We start from the raw sequence: 12,435 nt of genomic DNA on the forward strand, positions 1-12,435 counted from the left end.
AAAAGGGGATAGGTCCCTTATTATAAGGAAAAGGGGCATGTTTCATTGTAAAAAGGGAAATTATAAGAGGTGAAAAGGTGCACTTCATCGCACCTAAAAAGGGGTAATGAACAAATATGAAAAGGGGCACTTATAGTAAAAGAAAATGTGCATTTGTTGAAAGAAAAGGGGCTCCGATCAGATTTAAATAGGGGCATTATCGGAGGTGAAAGGGGGATTTTATGAGAAGGGGATATGGCTCTTATCAAAAAGAAAAAGAGGCATTATGTTAAAATTAACAGGGCACTTATCAGAGATGAAAAGGGGTAATTTTGGGAAGGGAATGGGCACTTATAAGAAGGAAAACGAGCATTTATTAGAAAGGGAAAGGGGCAGTTATTAATGGTGAAAAGGGGCACTCATCTGAGATTAAAAAGGGGATTTATGAGAATGGAAAAGTGCAAAGTGGGAACTAATTGTCGAAGGAAACGGGGCACTTATCAGAGGTAAAACGGGGAAGGGACACTTTTACAAAATAATAGAGGCACTTCTTACAAAGTTAAAGGGGCACTTTGGGGTACTTGAAAAAGTGTGGGGCAGGGGAGGAACTGTGCCCCCGTGCCTCCTCAGGAGCCCTCCCTCTCTCTCCCTAGTGTGCACCCCCAAAGAGACATAGCCTAGGTATGTAGCTTTACCAGAGCTGACCACCTGTTTACAATAGACCATACAAATACCAACATAGAAGTTGCTATGTCAGACGTGCTGTCGCATCACCAGGAAAAGAAAGATAATGTGGAGGTATTTACGAAAGAATGCAATTCTTTTGTTATCATGTGCTGAGATTGGGGAAGTTACATACCTCTGTCTTGACTAAGATCGACTTTTAGTTGGACTTAACTATGGCAGGTCATTAATGCCTCTGGTTGCTCTCTCCATTACTTAGTCTTAGATAATATTTTCTACTTCAATAATGAACTATCAAAAAATGTTGTGAGACCTAATAAGCCAGTTCACGGTTGCAGTCTGAGCATGAGCAGATAAAGGTCATTGCAGAACAAATTTTGAAATACACGGAGACAAATTACTGGATACGTGCTCATGAAAGTTATGTAATCATTATTCATTCATGCACTTTCAGTGCACTCCTTGATACACAGGTGGAAGTATTCTTTGAAAAGGGGAAACAAAGGCTATTTATATAGCACCTCCATCGCTGTAGGAGTGATTATTTCAAAATGTACAAAGTGGGACCTCTTCATATTTTGAAGATCTGTGGATATTCGGGGTCATTGCAGTAATGTGCTAACCGTGAAATCGTCTATTTATACGTCCCTTGACAAGACCAATGCCAGTACATGGTGAGAGCAAACAATATGGCACGAACAGCCTGCCATATTTAAGTCCAACTTTAAGTCGATCTCAGTCTTTGTGAAGCACCCCTCATCCCCCTGTAGCCAATTTTAAGGTGGAGCTTAGTAGGTCTGAGAATTTTTTTTTTTTTTAATCTATTAAATCTATTTAGATATTTGAATAACAAAATTTGAGTTGTATGCAGCCCTGCACATTTGGATGTCAACCGATAAGAAGTTATCAGTTTTTGAAGAAATTACGTTTCAGTGCATTTTGTTCCTTTACCTTGGCATATTCATCTCAGTGAAATCTTTACATATACTTAGTACCGGAATGTGCCCAAACGTGTAATTATATGTGCGTAAAAAATTGGTGAACTAATCCCTAATTTGCATGTATTAAGAAAAACATAAGAAATTTGGGTGCCCCAAGCTTTAGGACCAACTTTATCACATCGTTTTATGGATGCTGTATATTATAAGCAAATATATGGGAGCTTTAAAAAAAAATCCACTCCTTTTATTCATCATGAATTTGTATTCGACCAATCACATGCAAGATACTTTGTAGCCTAATTATGTATTCATACATAAATAATAATTAGTAAAAACAAAGATTTCGTAAAACTGTTTCATAACCTTGTAGCAGACATATCATTGATATTACACACCAGATTTGAGTATTCTCCACTTTGAGTCCCTTCATCCTAAATATATTGACCACAATGTCACCAACTCACTCAAAAACTCCATTCTGGGAAAGCAAAAATATTAAAAAGAAATACACTTTGCACACAAACATCCGTCAACTACACACCGGTACGGCATAATAAACAGACTAAGAAGGTGATGTATACAATATATAAATATATTTAATATTTACAGATATAATAGTTACATGCTTTTCAATGCCAAAATTGGATTAAAACACATTAATGAAAGAGGTTAGTTGCACTAATTACAAATGATGGATGGAAAAGGCCCCTATCAATTATCAGCAGCCAGCGCTGATTCCTGTTCATATTGCTTCTTTCTTATCATTATTATTACTGGTATCTAGAACCCGCTACCGTATTACTATTCGTACGAATTGTTGTCGAAACATGGAAGGTTGACTCCTGAAGCAAAACAAACATTTATTGACAGAGTACAGAAATGGACTAAGAATAGTAGACAGCAGCATGACAATGGAACCTCAAGTATCTGCCCGTGTTAGAACTGTCGTCTACCATTTGAGAAACATTTGCAGGATTCGCGAGCATCTTACTCCACAGGCCACCAAGCAAATAGTTCATGCTCTTGTCACTTTGAGACTGAACTTATAAAATGGTACACTCCACGGATTACCTGACTTGCCAATTAGACGTCTGCAGAAGGTTCAGAACTTGGCAGCGCGCCTCATCACTGGTTCTAAATCCTCGGATCACATCACACCAGTACTCAAACAATTGCACTGGCTCCGAGAGGGACAGAGGCTAGACTACAAACTACTGTCCATGATATTCAAAGTCAAGTCAAATCTGGAAATGTTGACCATACAAAGTACCGCGATGTAAAAGATAATGGGGTGATAGGTCATTTTGCATTGCTGCCCCACGTGCCTGGAATGCCCTAGTGCTTGAAGTTGAGCTCATCAATTAGATCCTTTCAACAAAAATTGAAGATCTTGTTGATGAATAAGGCGTACTGTTGATGTTAGGATTATTATATGAGTTAGAATGTTTGTTTTATTACTTTTGGTTATTAGTAGTATATCTGTATTTATGTTGACCATTTGTTGCCTTTTTCATTTTGTAATATCTTAGTTCTGTTGAATTTTGATTAATGACCATATTCTTGTAATGTGTTTGATTTGTTGATCTGTGCACCAAGGGTGCCTGTTGGCAGAGTCATGTGTGTGATATAAATGTAGAATTATTATTATTATTATTATATGAAGTATGTATGTAATAAATATGTTGAAAAGGGAACAAAGACAGGTACACGTATCGTTGCAGGAATGCTGACTCTCAAGAGGAGCAAGCCTCATCATGCAAAGATAGCGCATTAGAAGTAGAACAACTTGAACAAGCATGTGGAGAGGATGGTAGGGACCTTGGAAAACTGCTGAAAGAAGACATTGCAGGACTTTATAAAAAGAGAAACTATACCATTGACGAACTGTTCAATTATGACCACAAGGACTGGCTTCAAGAACGTCAAAATGAGCTCATCAGTGTCCCGACACTTTTGTGCAAAGTAGATTCCAAAAAGTTTGATGACAAAAATGCTTACCAGCTAGCTAGCAAGGCTTGTGGAACAGATATATCACCTAAAGAACACGCACATTTTGCTTCCGTTGCAGAACATATTGCTGTATTCGTACACTAGCAGCAAACAAGCCACTAACTTTATTAGTAGTGTTGGGCCTGCAGGGATATATAGCTCAATTCTGGGGTGCCTCGATAAGCCAGCCGATGACCCTGTTGAGGTTCCAAAGTGATTATGCAGAGTTGCTTTTGATAACAATCGGGTAATAGGCAAGACATATACTGCGGTGAGTGGGGATAACAAAGTTCCCTCAAGTGATGTGTGCAGCACTGCATATCTGCAGCTAGAAACGAACGATATGCAACATGATGAAAACCTGAAACCAAATAAATGGATGTGGAAGGAATTGATGGAGGAACAAAGAAAGGATTTGCTCATGTTCACTAGTATTTCGTAAGCATGATGACAAATTTTGGAAGAGTAGAGATGTACATATTGATAGAAATGTTACTGAAGTTGTAGGTGAATTGTTGGGTGTAGCAAATGGCCAAATAGATGAATGCGCCGAAAAGCTTACAAATGTCGAAACAGAAAAAATCTGTATGGAATGTGGAGGTGAAAATGACAGATCTTACAATATTTGTAGAAGCTGTCTGGGACATTTAACCTTACCACCAGGTTGAGTTTTCAGCTTTTGAAAGTAATGGAACACTATGTGACCCATATGTTGCTTTTAATGCTATAGACGTTTAGGAAAATTCAGCCAAAGTAATATTCCCGGAGGCCCAATTTAGTTCACCCCAACAGTTACGCGACCATTTTAGAAGTTCTTTGAAATATTGGTCGTCACGCAGGCAGAGTGCAATATTGTGGAGAGGATCGACATTGGTTATACCAGAGCTGCAGTGCTTCAAAAACGTAAAGAATGAGCTCAATGTAGCAAAAGACGGAAAAGTGCTACTCCGTGATCACAGAATTGTGATTCCGTCTATCCTAGGCGATCGCATCATCACAACTGCACACCAAGGACACCAAGGTGTCGTTCGCACGAAAAAAGCTGATTCCCGAGAAAGTGTGGTTTCAACGTATAGACAAGCGCGTGGAAGAAAAGATCAGTCAATGTATTCCATGCCAAGCAACAAGCAGTTCAACTAAGCGTGAACCTATCCAAATGTCATCACTTCCAACACATCCTTGGAAAGAAGTCAGCATAGATTTCTCAGATCTTCCAACCGGAGAGCATCTTCTTGTCATCATCGATGATTATAGCAGATTCCAGTGGTTGAAATTCTCACATCTACTTCTAGTCAAGCCGTCATCCCACATTTACATTGTCCGTACTGATAACAGACAACATTTCAACAGCGAATAGTTCATGAAGTTCGCGAAGTACTTAGGATTCCGACATCGTAACCATAATTACGGTGGTAACATGGACTTCCATACAAGATCATAAGGGATATCATGGACAATGTGTTGTGGTGTTCTTCATGTCAGCAGTCCTACTATGGTCAAGAACAATTTGAGAACCACATGTGCTAGATTCTTGGGAAGGGCACTAGATCTACGGAATTGTCATGGATGGTTTCAGTGGTGGGATTATTCCACCCGGAACTAAATGTAGCAAGAAGTTTCTTGCCCCTGAAATGGGAAATGTTTATTTCCACCCTGGCTATAGGACTCTTGGGTTCATATCGGACAGGGCCCAACAGTACGTAAAGAAAGGCAGCGATCACCACAAGAGATGGAAATTACTTGAAATATTATACCTTGCCCTTCATGCAAATAAAGACCTTGTATAATATTCATATGTCAAAGAATGTCTCGACTCTCAAGAATAGCAAGGAGGGCGCTGCTCAGTGGCAACCAGTTGGTGTTCTTGTTTTTGTACTAGTGTTAATTTTCTGTTTTTGTACGTTCATTATGTGTCGTTTTGTTCTTCGGTATCCTCGTCAATATGTCTACACACGTCTGGTGTGTGTCATGGATTATTGTTATCATGCCAACTATACTCATACCACCCAAATGTGAATATTATTGTCATGCGAACCGGATCTCATATGAACCCTAATTCATATATGAGGTCAATAAAAACGATTTTATATCCGTATTTCCATATGAATATGTCATTGTACATTTGCTACTGTGTATTATCTGTTTGTGTACCGGTATATTATTTCTATTGTATATTGTTCATGTGCTTTATGTAATGCCAACTGAATTTCCAAATGGACCAATCAAATTAATCTGAAGCTGAATGGAGGGGTATTGGAAGTGGAGCGACAGTGATACGAATTACATACACCTACTGACCTATATGCAACAGATGTTAATCACCTACCTTCATGCCCTCATGATGCTACGCACTGGAGCTCGGAGGAACAATGTGGAAGCAATCTCAACAGCAAAGACAAAACTGCTCCATGTAATGTATGCTGGGAATCATCCAAAATACCAGGATATCCTGTATCGCGACATGCATGACCAGGTTTGGCATGATGAAGCATTCTTATATAATTATGAAAGATGAAATATGTACGTGTATGAATGATGTAAAATGATAAATGCAATTACATACTCTAAACAAGGACCATGTTAGAGCATTTAATTATGACAAATTTTGTTCCACATATCTGAAAATATGAATCAACGTCGATAATAATTGATATACTTAAGATTCAAACACATGTTTGTATAAGCTTGTCATGAACTGGTGGAATCGCCAAATTTTTCATAATTTCTTCTATCTTCTTCTCTCCATTATGTATTATTTCATGCAGGTCCTCATGGTTCGGGAGACCCTAGAAAGTTCTTACACCGTATGCAGAACAGGGCGGACTGGCCATCATCAAGGAGGAGATGGTTGTCTTGAAGAAGCTAATAAGCAGGGCAAGTTGGCAAGTCATGGCTGAAGTTAAGGGGAGGTGCGCCTAACAATGATAGGTGGACACTTGTCTTCAGGAACCTGACTAAACCTGAGAAAGTAAGAGTGGGACAGAAAAACTACATCACACAATTCAATTTGCATTTAAAAAGAATAAAAGTTATTAACCGTTCTTTGAATTGATTACTGATGTAAATCACAACCCTTTCTTCTCTTTTTTGTGTTTGTCCTTTTTACTTTCATGTTTTGTATTACTAATGGTTTTCTTCTTTTTTCCTAGGAGCTCCTGCACATTAGATGTAGAAGACGAAATGTGTGATGGGCCAGCCGTGTCACCTGCAACAACCCGTCGCTTGGTTGGGGGATGGGAAGTCGGCCTTTGTGAAGCTTTCGTTATTAGTTGGTAGGTACCTGCTTGAAGTTTGACACTTCTTTGTGCCACTGGGTCGGAATGGTAGGTGTATTGCCGTCCACTCTCGGCCTTCAGATCCAACTTGACCGTAGATCCACACAGGATGTGTATTTCTTTGGCCTGTATAAGTAAACATTTAAGAAAAAGTAAATAGAAACAAATGTGAAAAGAAACAAAACCTAATTTAATTTCTCTTGCGTTATATTTATCAGCTCAGTTAAAACGTAGAAATCCAAGAAAGGATAACAGGTGAAATGAATACCGGTAAGCTCCCTTCTGAACAACCATATCATAAAACAGTACGATCCTGAGTCAACATTGACTTTTACTACCAAGTGTTGGAAAAGCAATGCGACAGAATTTTCCAGAGAACGTTGACAGTGACAAAGACAAGTGACATTACACAGTACACATGTGATTAAAGTAGGCGTAGCATGCCGATTTTTTTAATACCCATTTTATGCTTTTGGGCATAATAAAGATCATGCATACTTGATAAATGATGGTTAATTAGGCCTGTAACCAATCATCGGATCGGAGGTCGATCTTGAGCCGATCAGGCGAGATTGGATAATAATTTCTGATCGCCGATCAATAAATTTCAAGTTTTGGGCTATCAAATGCTTAAAAAAATGCATAGCTGGGATTACTTTGTCATTTGGATTTGATGTAGACCATGCATGTTTGTTGATATTTAGTGTCTTTTCATGACTTTGAAATTAATGATATTGGTCTAAGAGAAGAGGCAAAACATGCGGGCCGCCAAAAATGATTTTTTTTGCTGATAATTTTTGCCGATACCGATCACAGGTGCAAGGGATTCGCTCAAATCTTCGGATCCGATCAAAGCCCCATCTTACAGGGTTATTGTTAATCTAAAGTTAATTAATGCGTACATACATGTGCATATGTCTGTTATTCATACCTTCTCTAAAAGAGTTCTCTTTCTGTCGCAAAACCTTTTTCTTCTCGTGGACGGATCCTTTATATACCCCAGTGGACGAACCTGAACTTCATTCGTATCTGTTAAGAAAAGAGATATTTATTCTATTAGTGCTGTCAAGAAATATCAGGCAATTGTGTATTTCTGCTTTATAGGTATAACTAGGTAATGGAAATGGAATGGAAATATCATGATTTAAAATTGTATTTGGGAATACATTTATCCGTCTTATTGATATTATCTGGATTTAGAATTCTAATTGTCAATTACTTAGCATACATAAAGAACTTTTTAAAAAATATCAAAATGTCAGAAAGGTTTTCTGGCACAATTTAATCATACCTTCATTTTCATAGATCTCGATTTCTGGTATGTCTGTGTTTTGTCCTTTAACAGTAGTAGTACCAGTACTCACTGAATCAAAGAAATAAAAAAAAAAATAATGAATTACTAACTCAATAGCATTGATAGTAGTAGCATGATAAAAATGTGCAGCATGTCATGTCATGTTGATTACATTGTATCATTATTCAAACAAATAATGTGTAACATTTCTATAAAAATATTTGATGTCAAATTATATTTTCCACACAAATAGGCTACATCCCTTTTTTTATTAAATTTTCTTGCCAAGGTATCAGTTCTTGTTTAGCCAATTCAACATGCAGAAGTATTGTTAAGTACTAAATCATGATTCAGATTAAAGATAAACTTTAGTACTGCGGTAATGCGATTGCATTGTGAAAGAAAAGGTGTGGAAAGGATCAGAAACAGTTGATCATGTAGCATGTAAGTATTGGTGTGCACTGCAAGGTTCTGGAGTCATCAAAATCACAATAAATTTGACCGAGTCTTGGTAAAGTAACAAGCACTGTACACAGAAAGCTATATATGGGACAACACACATGGTGTCGGGGCTAGTACTACCTTGATTTCCTTGTCTTTCTATGCTCATTACTCAGCCAGTATACATTTTCTTCCAAAATTGTTTGGCACATGTCATTTATTTGTAATCTTGAACATTCAGTGCAAGTTTCGTTTGATTCTGTGAGAATTAATTTTCTTTTTTTTTACCAGAACTGGAGTTTATCTTTAAATGTGTACTCCAGAACTGTAAAATTATCCCATACACTCCTTCTTAAAATTGTGATGATTGTTAAATGTTAAGTCAAAATGTAATCATTTTGTCTGTATTGATATATTTATACATGTACAGTATAGCCCCTTCAAATGTCCGAAGACAAATTTTATGTATTTTTTTACATGACAATAAATTATCTTGAATCTTGAATCTCTATATATCTTACCTTGCTCAACTTCAACAGTGCTGTTGAGATCTGTGTCATAAGATAAGAAAAACAAGAGATTAAAACCAATGGGAAATGTTCCTGCTTCACAGAAAGAAATACAAAGATGTACTGTATCAATAATAAATCAGAACTTGGCAGCAATTAGTCATACCGGTATGTCAATGCATGTGCAATGTTTCTTTGCTGAGGGTTTTCTTCTTTTTGCCCAGGAGCCCCTGCACATTAGATGAACTAGATGCAATATGTGATGGGCCAGCCGTGTTACCTCATACTTCGGCTTTTGTGAAGCTCTCATTTCTAGTTGGCACTCACCTGCTTGGAGCTTGACATGTCTCTGTGCAACTGGGTGGGAATGGTAGGTGTATTGTCTTCCACTCTCGGCCTTCAGATCAAACTTGACCGTAGATCCACACATGATGTGTATTTCTTTGGCCTGTATACCGGTAAGTAACAATTGCAGAAAAAGTAAATAGAAAGAAATGTGAAAAGAAACAGAACATAATTTATTTCTATTGTGCCATATTTGTCAGCTCTGCGAGGAAACTGTTTATGCAACTCAAACTGGTGAACCTAAACACCAAAAACTGAGGCAGCGGGAAGTAGCAAGAACGCGGGCAACTCTGCAAAAGAGCTAGCGGCTATCTGACAATACCTACAGAGCAAAGAACACAATTGAGGATGGACGGATCAATTCCTCTTCTCTTAACCCAGGGAAGTATTTCACATAGACTAAGATCGACTAACAAAGATCTTGCATACCTGATTAATGATTGATAATTGAAAGTTAATTTATGCGTACATAGCCAGATATGTCTGTTACTCATACCTTCTCTAGAAGAGTTCTCTTTCTGGCACAAAACCTCTTTCTTCTAGTTGATGGGTCCTTTATGTATCCTAGTGGACGAACCTGAACTTCATTTGTATCTGTTAAGAAAAGAGATATTTATTCTATTAGTGCTGTCAAGAAATATCAGCCAATGGTTGTATTCCTGCTTTATAGGTATAACTAGGTAATGGAAATATCATGATCTGAAAAATGTATTTGGGAAAACATGTATCTGTCTTAACGATATATTTGCTGGCTTTATGTCAATGCGTGTGTAATGTTTCTCACCAGGTTGGTTGGAGCTTTCACTCTGCACAGTCTGCAGCTCTTGGGTTTCCTGAACATCATCTCTATCTATCAGTTCTCGGAGGTCATCTTTATGAAATTATAAGAAATAATTGTTTGTCTAGATTCAAATAAAACTTAAGATATGGTATGTAATACTTTAAATGAAGAAGAGAAATGTTCCTGATGCAATGGCCTGTACTACATGAATATTATTACTCACAATAAAGCATAAATGTTGTACAATCGGAAAGTTTTGGAACTTGGCGATAGACAGGCTAAAATAAAAATGAATACTAAAATAAAAATCAATGTTTCAACAAATTATGAATAAAATTAAATAGAGATTAAAATAATTTCTTGATGTTAGTAGTGTTTGTTGACACCGATTGGTACAAGTTTATGGTATCTTTTCAGCTATTTCAAAATCCATCTTGGTTTATCACATTTTATGATTTAAGAATTATTCAGAGAGAGAACAAAGTCACTGTAGACCCTATATAGTAAAAGTAAAATGTTAGATGCTCTATTAATCTGAGGTTTCTCACCATACTGCCCTCTCCCCTCTTCACTTGGCTCCACGTCCACCATGTCAGGTGTTGCCACTGGCTCTACAGACGAGAGCACTCGCAGGTCATCTTTAAAAACAAATATTAAATACAGTGAATCATAACACAACTTGGTTATTGTAAGCACTGCACATATGAATTTGAATTGAATTTATTTACTCATGGTAAAACTCACTTCTTCGCAGGACTCTCTCACCCTGTACCAGGGATGTAAAGTCCAGGGCCTACACAGCCTTAGTGCGCCCCCAAATGGAGTATGCCTCGGAGGCTTGGAACCCACACAGCGTCACGGTCACAAAAATGCTAGAGCAAGTACAAAGAACAGCGGCTCGCTTTGTGTACCGTGACTACAGATACACCACATCACCATCAGCTCTTGTGGCAGCTCTAGGGTGGGACACACTTCACACACGTCGAATCCTCGACCAATGCACCCTTCTCTACAAGATCCATCACCGACTTGTCTCCATACCTGCACCAACTATTGTTATCCCTGCTACATACTTCGGAAGACATGACCACAACCTGAAGTATGTAATTCCTGTTGCAATTATCGACTCCTTCAAGTTCTCATACTACCCAAGAGCAATAAGGATCTGGAACCATCTGCCAGGCTCTGCAGTCAATGCAACAGGAATAACCAACTTCAAGGAGGCTGCTCTACCCTCCATCAGAATGATGCAGCCCCCCGTTGGTTCTCACATCATATAAGCTTACTAGCTTGGTTTTTACTTGCACTGGACTTAGCATATTTTACTGTAAATTGACAAGTGCTTTGTCCACACACCATTCCAGCAATTCATGACACTCCTTGTAGTCACTTGCCTCACCTACCATCCCAGTATAGCTTCCTGAGTGAGCTGCCAAAGGGATTACCCAACCAAAACTCACATTATTGGAATATTGGACATAGGGTCTACCCCAGGTATTGTTGTTTGTATGTAATCAAAATCAGAAACTTTGATAAACGTCTTCACTAATTTTTGTTTGTATACGAGTTTGGTTCAACTGTTCATTTAAAAGCCCTTGCTATTTGTTTTGGGTCATTTAAATACCATGCCACATGCTCAACAACGGATAGCTTAACCACAAAATACAAGATACAGAGTCACAAAAGATGATTGGAAATGATTCGATCATAATCACTTAATCAGTGACATTCATTTGTTAGGGAAGGATTAGAAATGGAAGCAGAGTCTGAAGCAAACCGCGTTGTGCCCCTTGGCAACTCCATCTTGGCCTTGCAATACAATCTCAAAAGTCAAAGTTACACTAAGTTTGCAATCTACAAATTATCAAAAATATTGTTTTATAGCAAGTACATACCTCCCAGACACACGTGAGCCTTTTGCAAAGCAGCTTCAAGTTGTGGGCCACTAATGATGTAGAAACCCCCTAGCTCCCGACGCGGATCCTTACATGTGGGACCAGCATTACAAATTTGGCTGTCACCACACTTCTTCTTCCTCTCTGAAGTTGTTATTTTTTCTGGCAACTCTCCATCATTCATTTTCTTCGTGTGTGACATCTTCCTCTTCTTCTCTTTTTTTTTGAGTTTTGCGAGGCATTTTCAGCTAGATGAAACTATAGGCTAGACACACCAAGCTACATGCAGCAGACAGCTAGAT

General features: G+C 38.2%; 1 protein-coding gene and 1 long non-coding RNA gene across 2 annotated transcripts; both read right to left on the reverse strand.

The window, feature by feature from the left end:
• Positions 1–5,732: 5,732 nt before the first annotated feature.
• Positions 5,733–7,930, reverse strand: LOC105443478. The gene is made up of 2 exons (XR_004065181.1): positions 7,800–7,930; positions 5,733–6,994 (listed from the first exon to the last, which is right to left on the reverse strand). It is a non-coding gene; the product is annotated as an uncharacterized LOC105443478 (long non-coding RNA).
• A 13-nt stretch (positions 7,931–7,943) lies between these two features.
• On the reverse strand, positions 7,944–12,435 carry LOC105443477. The gene is made up of 8 exons (XM_030990972.1): positions 12,134–12,435; positions 10,787–10,876; positions 10,242–10,328; positions 9,954–10,051; positions 9,440–9,560; positions 9,125–9,154; positions 8,160–8,231; positions 7,944–7,978 (listed from the first exon to the last, which is right to left on the reverse strand). Exons 1-8 carry the CDS (start codon positions 12,333–12,335, stop codon positions 7,944–7,946), a joined length of 735 nt encoding a protein of 244 aa, XP_030846832.1. The 5' UTR covers positions 12,336–12,435.

This window comes from Strongylocentrotus purpuratus, unplaced genomic scaffold (assembly GCF_000002235.5).
Source record: "Strongylocentrotus purpuratus isolate Spur 01 unplaced genomic scaffold, Spur_5.0 spur5_scaffold_2, whole genome shotgun sequence".
Lineage (NCBI taxonomy): Eukaryota > Metazoa > Echinodermata > Echinoidea > Camarodonta > Strongylocentrotidae > Strongylocentrotus > Strongylocentrotus purpuratus.

Coding starts and splice junctions, on each gene's coding strand:
- LOC105443477 (XM_030990972.1), bottom strand. CDS start 12,335: ATGTCACACACGAAGAAAATGAATGATGGAGAGTTGCCAGAAAAAATA. Junction 9,155..9,439: donor ACATGTCAAGCTCCAAGCAG/GTGAGTGCCAAC, acceptor CTTATGACACAG/ATCTCAACAGCACTGTTGAA. Junction 7,979..8,159: donor CGAGATCTATGAAAATGAAG/GTATGATTAAAT, acceptor TCCATTACCTAG/TTATACCTATAAAGCAGAAA.